General features: G+C 41.3%; 1 protein-coding gene across 1 annotated transcript in view; it reads right to left on the bottom strand.

Moving 5' to 3' along the window:
* Positions 1-13,292, bottom strand: part of ZYG11A (zyg-11 family member A, cell cycle regulator) — a 57,600-nt gene extending 44,308 nt beyond the window's left edge. Inside the window, exon 1 of the mRNA XM_004273909.4 lies at positions 13,135-13,292. Coding sequence (XP_004273957.2) covers positions 13,135-13,224 — 90 coding nt within the window. The 5' untranslated portion in view covers positions 13,225-13,292. The remainder of the gene's footprint in view (positions 1-13,134) is intronic.
* Between the last annotated feature and the right edge of the window lie 7,275 nt (positions 13,293-20,567).

The raw sequence follows: 20,567 nt of genomic DNA on the forward strand, positions 1-20,567 counted from the left end.
TATTCACCTTTTTTATGGCAACACCCAGCAGCTAATCATCTATGAAGAGGGGAAGAGGGGACTTCCCTGGTGGTCCAGTGGTAAAGAATCCACCTTACAATGCAGGAGACCTGGGTTCGATCCCTGGTCAGGGAACTAAGATCCCACATGCCACGGGGCAATTAAGCCCACGCGCCACACCTACTGAGCTCGCACACCTCAACTAGAGCCCATGTATCCCAAACTACAGAGCTCACGTGCCCCAAACTACAGAGCCCACACACCCTGGAACCTGCAGGCCACAACTAGATAGAAGCCCGTGCACCACAATGAAAGATCCCACATGCCTCAATGAAGACCCTGTGTGCCGCAACTAAGACTCAACACAGCCAAAAATAAATAAATAAATATTTTTTAAAAAAGAAGAAGAGGGGAAGAGTCACACAACATAGTATGTCATGGAAAATTCATAAACATTAACTTCAAATGAGCCCTCAGTAGCTGGAAATCCTTCAAGGTCTCTTTAGACAGGGCACTTTCTCACCATCAGGCAAGAATTATTTCATGCCTTCTACTTGTTCCTCAAACCCATTTCATGCTGGTAACAGAATCTGACTCACTTCAGTGAGAAAAATGAAGCCACCTCACCATCAAATTTAGTTTGGAACTGCATGCATCTTTTCCTTGGTCTCCTCTTATATGGAAAACATGTACCTCCTTGCAAAGACCAACACTTCCACGTGTGCTGGCTGGATTTCATCCCTCCTGCCTTAGCCCCTCCTTGTTATTTCTTCATTCATGCACATCTTCAAACTCTCCTTCTCAAATGGATCATTCTTTTTTTTTTTTTTGGCCAGGCCACACAGCTTGCGGGATCTTAGTACCCTGAGCAGGAACTGAACCTGAGCCCAGGCAGTGAACGCACCAAGTCCTAACCTCTGGACCACCAGGGAATTACCATCAAATGGATCACCCTTTTTTTTTTTTTTCCAATAAATTTATTTATTTTTGGCTATGTTGGGTCTTCATTGCTGTGGTGGGCTTTCTCTAGTTGCGGTGAGCGGAGGTTTCTCTTCGTTGCAGTGTGCGGGTTTCTCATTGCGGTGGTTTCTCTTGTTGCAGAGCACAGGCTCTAGGCACACAGGCCTCAGTAGTTGTGGCACACGGGCTTCAGCAGTTGTGGCACGTGGGCTCAGCAGTTGTGGCTCGTGGGTTCTAGAGTGCAGGCTCAGTAGTTGTGGCGCACGGGCTTAGTTTCTCTGCAGCATGTGGGATCTTCCCAGTCCAGGGCTCGAACCTGTGTCCCCTGCATTGGCAGGCGGATTCTTAACCACTGCGCCACCAGGGAAGCCCCTGGATCACTCTTAACATACAATTTATGCTCTATTATTTGCCTTAAAAACAAAAGCCTTCTGTTGACCCCCACATCCTCTTCAACCATATTTCTTCAGTAAGTTTACTCTGCACACTGTAATCACTATCCTGTTATTCATTTTTGTTTTTCTTTTAACTGCGGTCTAATTTACATATAGCAAAAAAATTACTTTTTGGTGTAGTTAGTTCAACGAGTTTTGACTGATGCATACAGTCGTGTACTACCACCATAATAAAGATATAGAACAGTTCCATGACCCCAAAATTCTCTAGTGTCCCTCTGCAGACAATCCCTCCCACCAACCCCAAGCAACCACTTATCTTCGTTCTGTCCCCAGTGTTCTGCCTTCTCCAAAATGTCATATAAGTAGAATCATTAAGTAACTGGGCCTTTTGAATCTGACATCTTTCATTTTGCATAATGCATTTAACAAAGATTCATCTGTGTTGCTGCATGTTTTTGTAATTTGTTCCCTTTTATTGCTGAGAAGCATTCCACTGCAATGAATATACCACAATTTCTTTATTCACCAACTGAAGGGCATCTGGATTACTTGAAGCTTTTGACAATTTTGAATAAAGCCGCTATAACTATTCACAAAGTCTTGTGGGAACACAGTTTTCATTTTTCTTGGGTAGTTACCTAAAAATGGGATTCCTGGGTCCCTGGAATTCAACACTTCCTACATGTTAAGCATGTATTTAACTTTACATAACAGAGTGCTAACCCGTTCTTAGAATGTGACTGTACTATTTTGCATTCCCAAAAGAACATATGAGAGTTTCAACTGCTCCAAATCCTCGCCATTTCAGAATTCATGTCAGAAAGGAGCCAACGAAGCAAAAAAATTCCCTGAAACAGTCTCAGCGGACTTTTACTTGGGTCTCATACCCAGAATTGGTTCATATGCCCATGTGAAAATGGAAATTCTGCTTCCTGTGGGTAATTTCTCTAGATCTATCTTCCAGGTTACTATTTCTTTATTCTGTGGCATTTAGTTCTTCATTGTTGAATTGTATATGGTTCTTTTTTCATTTTTATTTCATCTTTTATTTCTTTAATAAATTTTAAATACACTTATTTTATACTGTTTCAGTAATACCATTTTCTGAAGTCTCTGGGAATCTAATTCTGTTAGTTATTGATTCTGTTGATTTTTTTAAGATTTTTTTTTTAATGTGGACCATTTTTAAAGTCTTTATTAAGTTTGTTACAATATTGCTTCTGCTTTACGTTTTGGTTTTTTGGCTGTGAGGCATGTGGGATCTTAGCTCCCTGACCAGGGACTGAACCTGCACCCCCTGCATTGGAAGGCGAAGTCTTAACCATTGGACCACCAGGGAAGTCCCCTGTTGACTCTTAATCATAGAGGTTCATGTTTTATAATTTAAGATTGTGAGCTAATTTTTTTTTTTTTAAAGGCCACACAGCACGGCATACAGGATCTTAGTTCCCTGACCAGGGATCGAACCCGTGCCCCCTGCATTGGGAGCGCAGAGTCTTAACCACTGGACTGTCAGGGAAGTCCATGAGCTAATCTTTAGTGAGAGTTTACTAGACTCCTGTGAAGCCTGGGAAGAAGATATGTCACATCAGAGAGATTATGCTAAATGCTACTTACTTAGGGGCATCACCAGGGGCCATTTTGATAATTTCTCAGCTACACATTTCCTGAACCAAGCTAGAAATGTCAGTTAAAACCCTTAGTCTGTATGAGGACAGACCTGTGATAGCAAATTTTTAGGACATATTTTTCTCACTCAAAATCCAAGCCAAAACTGACAAGCTTCCCTGTTTCCCTTTCCCATAAGCAGATTGTTTTAGACCTACCATTTCACTGAAGTATGACCAGCCTTTGTTAACCCATGTTTACATATACACATATATATGTATATATTACAGTTCACAGTCTCCATTCAAACTTCCCGCCGGCTTTTGGCAAATGTCTAGTCTCTAATCTTTGGTTATTTTAGGGCCTGCTTACAGTGGTGATTTCCAGCTTCTTTGAATTGGGTGGGGATGCTCGGGATTTTCCTTACTTTGCATTTGAAAGTGTTTGTTATATTTTATCCAGAATATTTCCTTTTAAGACTTTATGACATTATTTGCCATATTACTGGACATGGCAGCCTCATTTTCAAAATACAGTAAAGGGGACTTCCCTGGTGGTGCAGTGGTTAAGACTCCGTGCTCCCAATGCTGGAGGCCGGGGTTCAATCCCTGTCAGGGAACTAGATCCCACATGCATGCTGCAACTAAAGACCCAGCAAAAACAAATAAATATTTTTTAAATACAGTAAAGATTAAATCCATATAAAAGATGTTTAGAACATATGTAAAATATTTAAATAATATAATAACATATAAAACAATATAAATATTTTTAGATATGGGGATATATGTATATGTATAGCTGATTCACTTTGTTATAGAGCAGAAATTAACGCACCATTGTAAAGCAATTATACTCCAATAAAGATGTTAAAGATAAATAAATAGGGGGCTTCCCTGGTGGCGCAGTGGTTGAGAGTCCGCCTGCCGATGCAGGGGACACAGGTTCGTGCCCGGGTCTGGGAAGATCCCACATCCCGCGGAGCGGCTGGGCCCGTGAGCCATGGCTGCTGAGCCTGCGCGTCCGGAGCCTGTCTCCGCAACGGGAGAGGCCACAACAGTGAGAGGCCCACGTACCGCAAATAAATAAATAAATAGATAGATAGATAAATAAATTAATAAAAATAAAAAGAACTCGAACACAGTAATATATATAGATATATAGATATATACTCTTAAAACATTCTTGTATTCACCACACAGCTTAAATAGAACATACCAAATTTTTAAAGTTCCTTATATACCCTTCCCTGATGCTACTTCTCATTCCTTCACCCAGAGGTAATCATTATCCTGAATACTGTTTAGTTCTGCATGTTTTTGAACTTTATATAAATAGAATTATACTACAGTATTCTGTTACTGGTTTTTGTTTTATAAATCAGTAGCATGTTTTAGAGGTCGATTTCCCATCAAGACCACTAATGACTAACGACTCTGCCTCTATAATATCTAACTACTGATTACATGATTCTAAATATTATCTATAAATCCAATGAATTCTAGATTACTACCTCCAGGTCAGATCTCTCTTTAAGCCACAGTGTTAGATAACCAGTTGTCTCCTTGACATATCTACTTAACTGTGTCACAAATACTTCAAACTCACCATGTATGAAACTGAACTTCCCCGGTCTTTCCCTACTCAGTAAACAGCATCACATCTACTCAGCTGCTTAATCTTTACTGACATTTCCTTACCCTTAATCAACATCCCACACAAGACAGACATCCAATAAATTAGCAAATCCTGTTGGTTCTACTTGTGCCAGACATCTTCCATTTGCTACCTACCTCACACCCAGACCCACTCCTTAATCTTCTCTACCTCTACTCTGAGGTGACTTGTATGGAATCACCACAGATAATTTCCCCAGCTCTTTCTCTTTTAAAGTACCCTGGGCTGGCTATGTCTCCCTCATCGCTCCTCTAAAATCAGTCCTCTCTCCTGCTACTGACTAAAGGTTTGCATTCTTCTGAAGTTTTTTTTTTTAATATTTATTTATTTGGCTGCACCAGGTCTTACTTATGGCACACGGGATCTCCATTGCCACCTGCAAGATCTTCATTACAGCATGCGGGATCTTTAGTTCCGCATGTGAGATCTTCAGTTGAGGCCAGTGGGACCTTCACTTGTGGCCTGCAGGCTCTTAGTTGCAGCATGTGGGATCTAGTTCCCTGACCAGGAATTGAACCTAGGCCTCCTGCATTGGGTCGTAGAGTCTTAACCACTGCACCACCAGGAAAGTCCCCCCAAAATTCTTATGTTGAAATCTAACCTCTAATTTGATGATATCTGGAGGGAGGAACCTCAGGAAGTCATTAGGTCACAAGGGTGAAGCCCTCACTGAATGGAATTAGTGCCCCTATCAGAGAGACCCCAGAGAGTTCCCTTGTCCTTTCTGCCATGTGAGAACACAGTAAAAAGATGTATATGAACCAGGAATTGGGCTCTCACCAGACACCAAATCCCCCAGCACCTTGATCTTGGACTTCCTAGCTTCCACAACAGTGAGAAATAAATTTATGTTGTTTATAAGTCACCCAGTCTACAGGATTTTAGTTATAGCGGCCCAGATAAACTAAGATATTCCTTCTGAGAGGTCCTTTGGGCCTAGGGGTGGCAATAGCTACTGTTACTGGACATTGAGTAGTATATTATTGTGGTTTTCCATACCTCTCCCTTATCTTTGGAAGTAGTCCCTTAATTAAACTCTCATTAAATTATCCCTATTCTGAATGTGTCATCTATTTCCTGCTGTGAGTATGACTGTTAAACCTCCCAAATAAATTTCTAGTTCATCCCCTTCTTTCTAGCTCCACTACTAATTTCTAATCCAAGCCACTACCATATCTCTTCCTAGAATACTAAAAAACTGCAAATTAGTTTCTCTACTTTCACTCTTAATCCTTTTCCAATCCATCTCTACCCAGAGTTTAGACTCATCATTTCTAAAATATAAACAGTACTATATAACTCTCCTAATGAACATGCTTTAATGGGTACAAGGTAAAAAAACAAAACAAAACAAAAGCTGTATTTTATATACAACTGACAATTAATTGGAAAATTAAATTTAAAAAATTTACAACAGCATTTTTGTTTTCTTTTGATTTGATTTTTGGCCACACCATGTGGCATGCGAGATCTTAGTTCCCCAACCATGGATCAAACCCGTGCCCCCTGCGCTTGGGAGCGCAGAGTCTTAACCACTGGGCTGCCAGGGAATTCCCCACAATAGCACTTTAAAAACCTCAGTGGGGACTTCCCTGGCGATCTAGTGGTAAAGAATCTGCCTTCTGGGCTTCCCTGGTGGCACAGTGGTTGAGAGTCCGCCTGCCGATGCAGGGGACACGGGTTCGTGACCCTGTCCGGGAGGATCCTACATGCCGCAGAGCAGCTGGGCCTGTGAGCCATGGCCACTGAGCCTGCGCGTCTGGAGCCTGTGCTCTGCAACGGGAGAGGCCACAACAGTGAGAGGCCCGCGTACCGCAAAAAAAAAAAAAAAAAAAGAATCCGCCTTCCAATGCAGGGGACCAGGGTTCGATCCCTGGTCAGGGAACTAGGATCCCGCATGCCACAACTACTGAACTTGAGCGTCTCAACAAGAAAGCCTGTGTGCCCCAAACTACAGAGCCCACATGCCCTGGAGCCTTTGTGCCACAACTAGAGAGAGAAAACCTGCATGCCACAACTAGAGAGAAGCCCGTGCACCACAATGAAAGATCCCGCATGACTCAATGAAGATCGTGTGGGCTTCCCTGGTGGCGCAGTGGTTGAGAGTCCGCCTGCCGATGCAGGGGACACGGGTTCGTCCCCCGGTCCGGGAAGATCCCACATGCCGCGGAGCGGCTGGGCCCGTGAGCCATGGCTGCTGAGCCTGCACGTCCGGAGCCTGTGCTCCGCAACGGGAGAGGCCACAACAGTGAGAGGCCCGCGTACCGCAAAAAAAAGAGAAAAAAAAAAAGATCGTGCGTGCCGCAACTAAGACCCAATGCAGACAAAATAAATAAATAATAAATTTTTAAAAAATAATTGAACAAAAATTAAAAAATTAAAACCTCAGGGAATTCCCTGGCGGTCCAGTGATTAGGAACATGTACTTCCACTGCTGGGAGCACGAATACAATCCCTGATCAGGGAACTAAGGACCCGCATGCCCCAAGGCATGGTCCCCCCTAAAAAAAAATCTGTTTTAAAAACCTCACATATAGGCCTGACTCAGGAAGACAACAAAAATCTAAATACAATAGTATCCATAAAGTTTAGCTTACAATAAAATATGGTAAGAATCAGGACAGAAAATAAAATTAGTCAACAGAAACAGACCCAGGGAATCCCCTGGAGGTCCAGTGGTTAGGACTCCGTGCTTTCACTTTCACTGCCTAGGGTGCGGGTTCAATCCCTGGTCAGGGAACTGAGATCCCACAAGCTGCGCAATGCCAGGAAGGGAGGGAGGGAGGAAGGAACCCAGAAATAACATAATTAGCAGACAAGAACTTTAAAACAGATATTATAATTCATGGATATAGAGGAGAATATGAATATAATGAGGGAATAAATATGCAATCTCAACATAGAAGTGCAAGATCTGAAAAAGACCCAAATGGAACTTTCAGAGTTGAAAAATACATTATTTAATGTAAACAACACATTAGATGATATTATCAACAGATTAGATACTACAAAATTAAAGATAAGTGAAGTTGAAGGTAGCGCAATAGAAACTATCTAAACTGAAACAAAAAGTCTGGGAAAAAAAAAGTGGAGAATCATAGAACTCCAAGGGACAATCTTAAGCAGTTTAATACAAATGTATAATTAAAACTCCAGAAGAGAGGAGTTATTGGGGAAGAAAAAGTATTTTAAGAAATAATGGTCAAGGAGGACAATGTCCTACACTTGGAATCTATGAAATTATTTTACAGTTTAATATTTATTGAATTACACAGTTAATTCACCAGGTACAGAGAACAACAAACTTAATAGCTTTCTTTTTTAAAAAGTCAAAAAACATTGACTTTAGATACAAAATATAAACCCACTGATCCCAGAAGCAAAAATGGACCCAAAGTGAAATAAATAAAAGATACCACAACATAATAAATGTCTAGAAACCAACAATAAAGAGAAAAACCTTAAGACTGGGGGAGGGGGGAACCAGAGGTAATGTGGACACAGTTTAAAAAAAAAAAAAAGAAGTATGACCACTAAATTTTCATCAGAAGCAATACTAGCCAGAAGACAATGAAATAACATTTTCAGGGATTTCCCTGGTGGGCCAGCGGTTACGACTCCACGCTCCCAATGCAGGGGGCCCAGGTTTGATCCGTGGTCAGGGAACTAGATCCTACGTGCCACAACTAAGAGTTAGAATGCCACAACTAAAGATGTCGCATGCCACAACTAAGAACCAGTGCAGCCAAATAAATAAATAAATAAATATTAAAAAAAAAGAAAAACTAAGTGCAATGAAAATATCTTTCAGAAATAAAAGTAAAATAAAGACATTTTCAGACTTTTTTTCTTATTTCCTAATTCCTTTAAGAAATAACTGATTGATCAAAGAAAAAGTAAAAACAACATATTGTGCAATTTCTAACATGGAGAAGTAAAATGTATTATTTCAAAAGTACAAAGTACAGGAAAGAGGTGAGAAAATGAAAGAATACTGTTGTAAGGTGAAGTGATATATTTAAAAGTAGACTGTGGTAAGTCAAACATGTATATTTTAAAACCTGGAGCTGTGACTCTCAAACTTAGGACCCCTTTATACTCTTAAAAATTGTATTACATCTTTCAACATTTTCTGCATTAAAACTAAGAAATCTTTAAAATATGTATTAATTCATTTAGAAATAATAAAAGTTAAAATAAAAATCAAATGTTGACACAAAGAACATTTTTTTTTTTTTTTGGCCACACCGTGTGGCTTGCAGGATCTTAGTTCCCAGACCAGGGATTGAACCCTGGCCTCGGCAGTGAAAGCACCAAGTCCTAACCACTGGACCTCCAGGGAATTCCCAAGAAAGAACATTTTTTTAAAACAGCTATATTTTCAAAAAGAATTTTTAAAAGTTTAGTGACAATGGCAGCATTGTTTTACATTTTTGCAAATTTCATTAATGTGTGACTTAATGAAAGAGAATGCAGTCTTAGAGACCCCAGAGGTCTTGAGTCCACATTTAAAAAACTGCTATCTTTGAGTGACCATTAAAGAGAGTTGGGGTGGGGCAGGGAAAGGAGAGTAACAGAACTAGTAAGTCAACAGAAGAGATAAAATGAAACTTTAAAACTACTCAACTGAGGGAATTCCCTGGCAGTCCAGTGGTTAGGACTCCGTGCTTTCACTTCTGAGGGTGCAAATTCAATCCCTGGTCGCAGAACTAAGGTTCCGCAAGCTGCGCAGCATGGCCAAAAAAAATATATGTATGTATATACTCAGTTGAAAAGAAGCCAGGCAAAGGAGAAACACGACAACAAACACATAGGACAAATAGAACACAAACAGCAACTTAAACACAACAATTTTGATAATTATATTTACTCTAATTTAAAAGGCACAGATTGTCAAACTGGATTAAAAAAGCAAGCCTGCTGTTTACAAGAGATGGGCTTTAAACAACACAGCATTGTTTAAAAAACACTAATCATACGGACACTGGAGTGACTATGTTAATGTCAGAAAAAGAAGCCTTCAGGAAAAGAATATTATCAGAAATCAAGATGGACATTTCATAATGATAAAAGGATGAATTCATCAAGAAGACATAATTCCTAATGTATATGCACTTACTAACAGCTTCAAAGTTCATAAAGTAAAAACTGAAAGAATAAACAGAAAAACTGATGATTACAGTTGGAAATTAACACTTGTCTTCAGCAACTGATAAAAACAAGTAGATGGAAAATGAGTAAGAATATAGATTAACATTGGGAAATCCCTGGCAGTCCAGTGCTTAGGACTCTGCGCTTCCACTGCAGGGGGCACAGGTTGGATCCCTGGTAGGGGAACTAAGATCCTGCATGCCACACTGTGTGGCCAAAAAAAAAAAATGAATATAGATTAACATTCTCAATCAACTTGACCTGACCTTCATAGAATACTATACCCAACTACAGAACACATACTCCTTTTAAGTGCACATGAACATGCACCAAGATAGATAATATCTGAGCCATAAAACAAATCTCAATAAATATAAATGGATTGAAATCATAGAGCATGTTTTCTGACAACAATGTATCTGCATTAAACAAAAAGATATGTGGAATATCCCCAACTATTTGGGAATTAGGCAGTACACTTCTAAATATCCCATGGGTCAAAGAAGGACTCTTAACAGTACTTATAAAATATTTTTAACAATATGTCAAAATTTATGAGCATTTCCCCCAAGAAGTAGATATAGTTTAAAACCTTCCCTCAGGGGGAGGGATAAATTGGGAGTTTAGGATTGACATAACACACTACTATATTTAAAACAGATAACCAACAAGGACCTACTGTATAGCACAGGAAACTCTGCTCAATATATTCTGTAATAACCTAAAGAGGAAAAGAATTTGAAAAAGAATAGATATATGTATAACTGAATCACTTTGCTGTACACCTGAAACTAACACAACATTGTAAATCAACTATAGTCCAATATAAAATAAAAATTTAAAAAAAATCCCCCAAAGAAATTAAAGTCTCAATGGTTTCACTGGTGAATTCTGTTAAACATCTAAGGAATAAATAACACCAATATCCCACAAACTCAAAAAACTGAATAGGGAACACTTCCCAACTCATATTTTAAGGCCAACATTATCTAGATACTAAAACCAGATAATTTTTTTTTTTTTTTTTTTTTTTGCCCTTGCCGCGTGGCTTGTTGGATCTTAGTTCCTCAACTAAGGATCAAACCCGGGCCCACAGCAGTGAAAACGCAGAGTCCTAACCACTGGAGCACCAGGGAATTCCCAGATAAAATATTTTTAAAGAGCAATTTGCCTCAAACATGGACATAAACAATATTTCAAAAATATTAGCAATAGAATTCTTCGATATATAAAAATAATACATCATGACCAGGTGGTGTTTATTCCTAGAATGTAAAGTTAAATTCACAATCAATAAAATCCACCACATTAACACAATAAAGAACAAAAACATCTTATTAAATGCTGAAAAAGCACTTAACAAAATTCAACACACATTCATGATTTAAAAAAAAAAAAACAGGGCTTCCCTGGTGGCGCAGTGGTTGAGAGTCTGCCTGCTGATGCAGGGGACATGGGTTCATGCCCCGGTCTGGGAGGATCCCACATGCCGCGGAGCGGCTGGGCCCGTGAGCCTGCGCGTCCGGAGCCTGTGCTCCGCAACGGGAGAGGCCACAACAGTGAGAGGCCCGCGTACCACACACACACAAAAACTCATTAAACTAGGAATAGAAGAAAAATTCCTTAATTTGACAAAGGGCATCTAACGGAAAAACCTACAACCAGTATCATACTTGGAGGTGAAAGATCTAGAACAATACAAAGATGTCTATTCTCACCACTTCTACATTCTACAAAAGGTCCTAGAAAATGCATTTTAAAAAAAAGAAAATAAAAAGCACAGACTGAAAAGGAATAAGTAAAGCTGCCTTTATTTGCAGATGACAGATTGTAAAGAAAATCTTAAGAAATCTTAAAAAAACTGGAGAAAATAGGTGGCTTTAGCGAAGTTGTAGGATACAAGATCAATATACCCCCCAAATTATAAACTGTTAAAAAGTATTTACAGTACTATCAAAAACAGGGATAAATTTAACAAAATATGTAAAAGACCTTTACACCAAAAACTACAAAACACTGCTAAATAAAATTAAAAACAGCATAGAGAAATATATCTAAAGGAAAAGTATTCATGCATTGTACAACTTTTAAAATTAATTAAAAATAAAATCTTAACCAAAAAAACGAGTGTACATAGTACAGTATGGAACCAGACAGAAAATGGATTATTAGTCTGATCACTTTTCTAAAGAAAACCTTGTTTTTCAATTCCAGTCAGCGCCAACAAAAAATGTGCTTGACACGCTGTATCAGTACATACATTAAAAACGCAGCTTTTCCATTAGCTACAAACAGATTTACAAATTATTTAGGCAGCTTTTAAAAGTGAGTCCAAAAGGGTCTACAGGAATACAGGCTAGATCTTTGAAGGACACAAAAGCCAATACGGCGTCAGCGTGTAAAGTACAACCTCAATCAGGATACTTCCTTCCCCCCCCCCATACTAATTGTGGGTTGAGCGTTCATTAGATTTTGAGTTCTAAGAGCGGTAGCCCTTGGGATGTTGTAGAACATGGAGTCTGACATCAGAACAACTGATGTCAGGCTCCAGATCATTAGAAAGTCAAGGAACGGTTCTCAATTTCCCTATACAGCAGTAAAATGCCTACAAAAAAATCCGAGATTACTCTAGAAATGCCATACTTGACACACAGTAGGCGCCAAATACAAACTCTTTTGGTTTGCATTTTACTCAGTTTAGTCTAACAGGCATTCCGACGGAAAAGAGAGGGAAACAAACACGTGGAATTTAAGGAATTTCAGTCTTCCGGGCTCCAGTGCCCCCCGCCGGGCTCAGAAGGTCTTTCCTGTTAACGATCCCGGGACCGACAGGTCACGGCCTCTGGGAAGCAACAGATCCCCAACACACGGGGAACGGTCGAGGTTTGAGGCATTTGGGTGCATCATGACAAAAAGCGCCACCGTCTACTACGGGCCAAGTCTAAAGCCATGCCCAGCACTTACGTCTACATTTACACCACCCTGCAAAATAGCTGCCGCCCTCGCAGGCACAGGTGAGCATCAGAGACCTGAGCAGGGGACTCGCCCAAGGTCACGCGGGAGGCGGGACTCATCCCGCCGCCCCTCCTCTCAGCTGCGCAGGGTCTGCTCGCTCGGCTCCAAGGCTGGGACGCCCAGGGAGGAAAACTCTTCTCCGGCATGCACTTCCCATAAAAGATAGAAGCCTGGCAGGGGGCTCAGCCTCTTCAGACTTTACCCCCGCGTCGGTCAAACGAGCCAACAAGTGCCTCAACACAGTCCCCGACGACTCGCCGTGCTCGCCAGGGGCCTGGCGTCCCGCCTAGGCTCGCGTTCCCCCCTCCCCCTCCCCGGGGCTCACCTGCGCTACGCCGCAGCCCAGGTCGTCCTTATGAGCGTCCGGAGGAACGATAGTCCGGGGCGAGAGGCCTGGGTGCAAGAAGTGAACCATGGCGAGCCCCGCCGGAGAGGCGTCGAGGAGAGAGCGGCCGTCGAGCGGGCCCGGATCCCGCGAGAGGTGGTCTCGACCGGCACCGGAAAGCAGCTGAACAGCGCCCGCTCGGCGGGCAGGCACTCTGCGCTCTTGCGGAAGGTTTGGGCTTTTGTAAAGCACTCGTCTGCCGCAGACCCCGCCCCCAGGACGGCCTTCCCCACCCACACCGGGCCGACCACCCCTCCACGCCTTGAGGGCCCAACAGCCCTTCTTCCGCCTTTTTGACGCTCCAGAGACCAACCTTAGGCCTCCCGAACCACTCGCCCGACTCCTACACATCCCTCTGAGACCGTCTCCCTCCAACCGACACCATAGGGCTAGGTACCACATTCTTGTCGCCGGTCAAAGGCATGGCCATGGACCAGCTCTGTGGAGTTGGGAAATAGAATGTGGTGGGCCCTCCGTGTCCCCAGGGACATTGGTTTCAGGATCCACCATATGCAAATCCTCTGAAACTGAAGTACCTTATATAAAATGGTGTAACATTTGCATATAACCTAGGCATCTTGTCCACTATACTTCAAATCACCTCTAGAGTGCTTATACTAATACAATGTAAATGCTGTGTAAATAGCGGCTGGTACTGGCAAATTCAACTTTTGCTTTTTGAAATTTTATGGAATTTTTTTCCTGAACATCTTCCATAGCGGTTGAATCCAGGGATGGAGAGCCCGTGGATAAGGAGGGATGATTGTATACATTTTTTAATTACTTACGGCTGTGTTGGGTCCTCGTTGCTGGGCACAGGCTTTCTCTAGTTGCGGCGAGCGGGGGCTACTCATTGCGGTGGCTTCTCGTTGCGGAGCACGGGCTCTAGGGCATGCAGGCTTCAGTAGTTGTGGCACACGGGCTCAGTAGTTGTGGCTCACAGGCTCTAGAGCACAGTCTCAGTAGTTTTGGCGCACAGGCTTAGTTGCTCCGCAGCACGAGGTATCCTCCCAGTCCAGGGATCGAACCTGTGTCCCCTGCATTGGCAGCGCAGGCGGATTCTTAACCACTGCACCACCAGGGAAGCCCCTACATTTTGAAAGCTATTTTTTAAAGTCCTTTCTCCTACACATCTGGCAACAGCACCTCTCTTATATCAGACCTCTGTTTCACCTTCTACTGACATTGGATGAATCAAATATCAAAACCACTTCTGATATAGTAAGTACACAAACTGAACTGCTCAGCTTTCTTGTGACCTAAAAAGTATGGAGAAGACCCTTCTAACCTGCTGCAAGAAAGAAACCCTGAGAGAGAGTAGTGAATTAGTACACTTTAGCTAATTTAAGAGAAAATATGTCTTGGAAAAGGATAGTTATTAAGAGTAGGGGGCTTGGATTTGAATCCTGCTTTGGAATGCCTGCTCAGCCACCTACTAACTTGTGAACCTTGGACAAGGTTTTTAATTTCTCTGAAGCTCAACTTCCCCATCAGTAAAATGGGATGAGAATGCCTTATCTCACAGGGTTAATATAAGGATTAAATAAGATAATGTATGTAGGGAACTCCCTGGTGGTCTAGTGGTTAGGATTCCACGTTTTCACTGCCATGGTCCAGGTTCAATCCCTGGTAGGGGAACTGAAATCCCTCAGCTGCACGACAAAAAAAAAATAGAAAAAAAAAGATTATGTAAAACACATGAAAATGAGTAATGAAACAAGTCCTTGATAAGTGGATTCAAATGTTAAAGTTATTTTTCAAGTTCAAATAACTGCAAAATGCTTTCCTTTCACATTTATTCTTTTATTTAATCCTCATACAAATAGAAATCCCAGGCCTTAGGTATCTCCATTTTACCCATAGAGAAACTGAACTACCTGAGGGATTGAACAGACAAGTTAAATTTTACCTACCTGATGCGTGGAAAACCTGGGAGTCAAAGTTGAGTTTTCTAAATCCAAATCCAATCAATGTTCTTTTTTTAATTTAATTTTTATTTTAGATTGGACTATAGTTGATTTACAATGTTGTGTTAGTTTCAGGTATACTTTTTTAAATTTAATTTTTATTTTATATTAGAGTACATTAAACGGACTATTTCCTAACTTGGTCAACTCTCCAACACCTCTTCCCCCAACCATACTGTCAGTTTCCTCTTTCACTGAAAAAAGAAAAGAATCAAAAAGAACATTCCAAGCTCCCCCCATCACATCTACCCACCTACCAGTATAGGCTCTCTGTCTTTGCATTCCCTCCTATTACTATGAACTATTTATACCCTTATCTAAGGCCAACTCTGGACTTGTGCAATAGATCTCATCTTCCCTTGCTTAGTCAAAGACATCATCCAGCAACATCCTTTCTCCTAAATTATCATTTTTCCCCCTCCTTCTTGGATCATTCCCACCAGCTGATATTTTTCCCATAATTAAAAAAAAAAAAAAAACACTTCTTTTGACCTAATTTCCCTATTCAGGTATTGCCCTCACATCTCTTCCATCCTTTAGAGCAAAACTTATCCAAAATGTGGTCTGCACTTGCTGTCTCCAATTTTTCTCTTACCATTTTCTTTCACCTCTGCCACTCTACTAACCGTTCTTGTCAACTTCAAAGTTGCTGAATTCAGTTGTCACTCCTCTCTCATCTTATTTGTTCAGCAGCATTTGACCCAAGTGACCCATTTGACCCATGCCACGGAGCAACTAAGCCCACGTGCCACAACTACTGAGCCTGCACTCTAGAGCCCGCGAGCCACAACTACTGAAGCCCACGCACCTAGAGCCTGTGCTCTGCACCAAAGAGAAGCCACCACAATGAGAAGCCCGCACACCACAACGAAGAGTAGCCCCCACTCGCTGCAACTAAAGAAAGCCCACACACAGCAACAAAGACCCAATGCAGCCAAAAATAAATTTAAAAAAAAATTAGGTACTGAAATTGTTTCAGTTCTAGAAATGTACCTTTGCACATTCATTGTTGTCCATGCCACCTCCCCCTACTAAGTAATTCCTATTAATCCTTCTGATCTCACTGAGATGTCACTTCCTTTAGAGAGCCTTCACTGACATGCCCCACCCTTTTCCTGAAAACTCTGAATAGGTAGGGGAAGGATAGTGCAGAAACATAGAAATTGGGAAGTTTCAAGAAATTAAACTTCTGAAATGAAATTAGGAAACCAGAGTCAAGATTTCTTTAAATCGTGGTTGGATATCTTTAAGGACTTTGTAAAATTTCTTTAGCTTTGTTGGCATGAAGTATAGGGGAAAGGTCATGAGCTCTGATGTCAAAAAAGCCTGAATTCAGATTCCATCTCCACCTTACCTTTGGGTAGTTACTTAACCTATGAGCCTCAGTTTCCTCTTCTGGAAAGTGAGCTAAATAAAGAATAATACCAAACTTGCAGAATTTCAAAAACTAAGAGATTGTCTAACACCCCATGTGTTATTTTTGTGTTCTCAAGTAGACAGGATGATTTCTAAGGGTCATTTGAAGCTCTGTGACTTTGAGCAAGTCTTTGTCTCTTTCTGGGCATCAGAAACACAAAGACTAGCTACTAAGTCTTTGTCTTATCTATGTCTGTAGATTCGGTTTATTTCTCCTACTGTAGTGATCAGCAGTAAAACCTGTACTATCATAGCCTGCTTAGGAAACAAAGAAACTGGAACCACAGAGGAGTACAAATCATCAATGGCCCTAAAGAAAAGGTTGCCTCTATTTAGGGAGGGGCAGCCTAGAGTTCAGAGAGCGCCCTCTTGACTAGTCTCCTTCTTTACTAACTTAATTAGTAAAAGGTAACACACTGAAGTAGTGAACTTGAAGAAAGAGAAACCACTCCTGGGGAACCAAATTAACTAAGGAAATGATTCCCTAAGGCTGATCCAAAGACTCTTGTTGTCTTTATCACAGGTGGGCATCAAAATGAGTAAAATAAGGACAAGCGATACATATAAAACTACATGCATCCATTTAAAGTACTGTCCTTTATTCTGACATTATGTCTTCCTATTTATTGGTTTTAACGATTTTTTTTTTTTTTTTTTTTTTTTAAATGAACTTACTGTGAACCCTGTTGGGAGGAAAAACTCCTCTACCAACTTAGGTCCGATTGTTGGAAGTGGAAGGAGACCTGTAAATTAACTGAGAACAGATAAACCAGAGAAAAATTTATTACACACAGTGGAATATCCTACATAGAAAGTAACTCCTCGTACAGCTATGGGGAAAGGTTTACATCCTGGCTTAGTAAGACAGGGGAGTTGGTTTAGGGCTTCAAAGGATGGAAAGTTATGAGTGTTGTTTGTACAATTATTTGGAAATGTCCTGATGCCCAAGGTCAGTGCCTCTCTGATTGGAGACCTCCCTAGAAATGGGGTTTGCGGCAGCTGACTCTCCTAAAGCTCTATACTAGTTAGATAAGCCATGTTCAGATGTTTTCACATTGAAGTAACCTCTATCTCTACCAGTTTCATGGGTTATTGGTCTCGTTAGCCCCATTATTTGGGGGAGGAAATTTTCTCCCCAAATTTGTAAAATCTTATGTTTTACTGTAGGAGCCACTACCATAATGACACTGAGGGCCCGTGAGGTTGAAAATCATAAACTTGGAAAGCTGTCAATGGTCTCCATTCTCTGAGACAGGCCAAAAGTGTGCATGGGAACGGCCTTAATGGTTAAATTGGATTTGGGATTGTCCTTAATGGTAAAATTGGTTTTTCCCCTTTATAGCACAGTGATTAAGAGCATAGATTTCAGAGTCTGACAGACCCAAGTCTCATGTGTGACTCTGAAACCTAATAACTTGTGACCTTGACAAAGTTATTTAATACCTCACAATTTCCTTATCCATAAAATGTAATGATTACCTTTTTTTTTTTTTTTTCCTGTACGCGGGCCTCTCTCTGTTGTGGCCTCTCCCGTTGCGGAGCACAGGCTCCGGACGCACAGGCTCAGCGGCCATGGTTCACGGGCCCAGCTGCTCCGTGGCATGTGGGATCTTCCCAGACCGGGGCACAAACCCGTATCCCCTACATCGGCAGGCGGACTCTCAACCACTGCACCACCAGGGAAGCCCATGATTACCTTCTTTACAAGGCTGTTGCAAGGCTTAGTTGAAAAAATATACATTAAAAAAAATGCTTAGCATAGTGCTTGCCTGGATGTATTTTCTGACTGCATTGGAATGTACTGAATAACTAATGCTATTTGAAACTGTAGACCCCTTACAATAGAATTTGGTGCATAGTGGTAATTGATTGACCCCCAAATCCTAAACTATAGTTGATCTGTTCCCATAGGTCTTGAAAAGAGAAGACTCTAAATCCATTGCTAGTACCCACAAACAATAATGTGGTTTATTTCATGAACCAGTTTCAGAGGGCTTTTGATTATACATTTGTCTTTTTATTCAAAGACATCACTACTGAGATTGTACAAAGCAGCAAACATTCTTCAGAGTGGGGACGCTGGTGTTAAAACAGTATCTAGGTTTAATCTACAAATTCCTCTACTTACTATCTGTGTGATGTGAGGCAACTCATTTGACCTCACTAGGCTTCCCCTCATTCGTAAAACAGGGGATTATTATCTTCCCTTACAAGATGTTTGAGGGTTAAATACAGCACTTGACTCATTACTCATAATATATCCAGTTTCGAAAGGGCTTTATTTAAGACTGAATTGATGAGACCAAGAATTAGGTAGAAAATGTGTTTGGTAACTCCTTAATCTCCGCATTCAAACATGACAATCACACTCTAGATATGTCATTGAAAATAGTTCCTTTTTTTTTTTTTTTTTTTGCGGTACGCGGGCCTCTCACTGTTGTGGCCTCTCCCATTGCGGAGCACAGGCTCCGGACACGCAGGCTCAGCGGCCATGACTCATGGGCCCAGCCGCTCCGCAGCATGTGGGATCTTCCCGGACCGGGGCACGAACCCGTGTCCCCTGCATCAGCAGGCGGACTCTCAACCACTGTGCCACCAGGGAAGCCCCAAAACAGTTCCTTTTGTAATGTGTTTTTATGTAAAGTAACAGGAGAGCTGAGGGCTTTTTTTTTTTGTTTTTTTGTTCTTAGCTCTTATTGCCTCATCACAGTCTAGGAGAGACACTCTCTAGTGACAGTCCTTGACTGAGTCATTGCAAGATGATTTTAAACAGCTGTCAGACTGAATGCACAGGAGTAAGCCATTCATCTGCAACATCTGGTCACTGGTATCATTTCCCCAAACCTGCTGTGAAGTCTGGTTTCTGGAAGCCAAGAGCTCAGTCAATACGCCCACCCTATGACTTGCTCTTTTATAGGCTGAATTTTCAGACTGCATTAGAATCTTAAATTATAAAAAGACAAAAATGATTAATGTGAGTGCTCATGGTTTCCGCCATTCACCTACTCTTCTCAATGTGAGGAGTTATGCAGTTACTCAGAGCTGTGCACTGGAGTCTTATGATGCAGATTAAGAATGGGGAATAGAAGATGGAAAGATAATCAGGAGGAAAGGAAGAAATTTAAATTTAGCCAAGAGACTGGGTTGATCTACATCATAAAAACTGTGAGAAAGGGTGGGGGAGGGGAAGAATGTTGGAAGGTTTGATTTTGTCTTTTTGAAGATAGGCTATAGACAACACAGCTCAACAACTTGTTTGGTTAAATATTGGCCAGAGGTATTTATCTTCCTCAGTATGTATGGCCCATAGTAATACCATGTTAGTATTGAGTGAATTATTGGAGACAATAAAAGGTTAAGAAAAGCTGGGCTTCCCTAGTGGCACAGTGGTTAAGAATCCGCCTGCCAATGCAGGGGACATGGGTTCAAGCCCTGGTCCGGGAATATCCCACATGCCGCAAAGCAACTAAGCCCGTGCGCCACAACTACTGAGCCTGTGCTCTAGAGCCCACGAGCCACAACTACTGAGCCCACGCGCCACATCTACTGAAGCCTGTGCACTCTAGAGCCCGTGCTCTGCAACAAGAGAAGCCACCGCAGTGAGAAGCCCGCGCACCGCAACGAAGAGTAGCCCCTGCTCGTGGCAACTAGAGAAAGCCCGCGCACAGCAACGAAGACCCAACACAGCCAAAACTAATAAATAAATAAACAAAAATAATAAATAAAATAAATTTTTTAAGCTAATAATTATTATAAAATTATAATAAAACTACTATTAAAAACCCTATCACTAACACATCTAATCTCATGTTTGTGTATTAGTGAAGCATTAGTATTTGTAGTGATCATTCATTAACAATTCTATAGCATCTAAACACTAATGCTGCCCTACACCATCTGTAAGGATGGTCAACTTCCACTTCTGACCATCTGGCGCACATTCTTTTCTGTACCATTCATTTGATGTTTAATCACATATTCCCTAAGAGC

Source organism: Orcinus orca, chromosome 1, assembly GCF_937001465.1.
Source record: "Orcinus orca chromosome 1, mOrcOrc1.1, whole genome shotgun sequence".
Classification (NCBI taxonomy): domain Eukaryota; kingdom Metazoa; phylum Chordata; class Mammalia; order Artiodactyla; family Delphinidae; genus Orcinus; species Orcinus orca.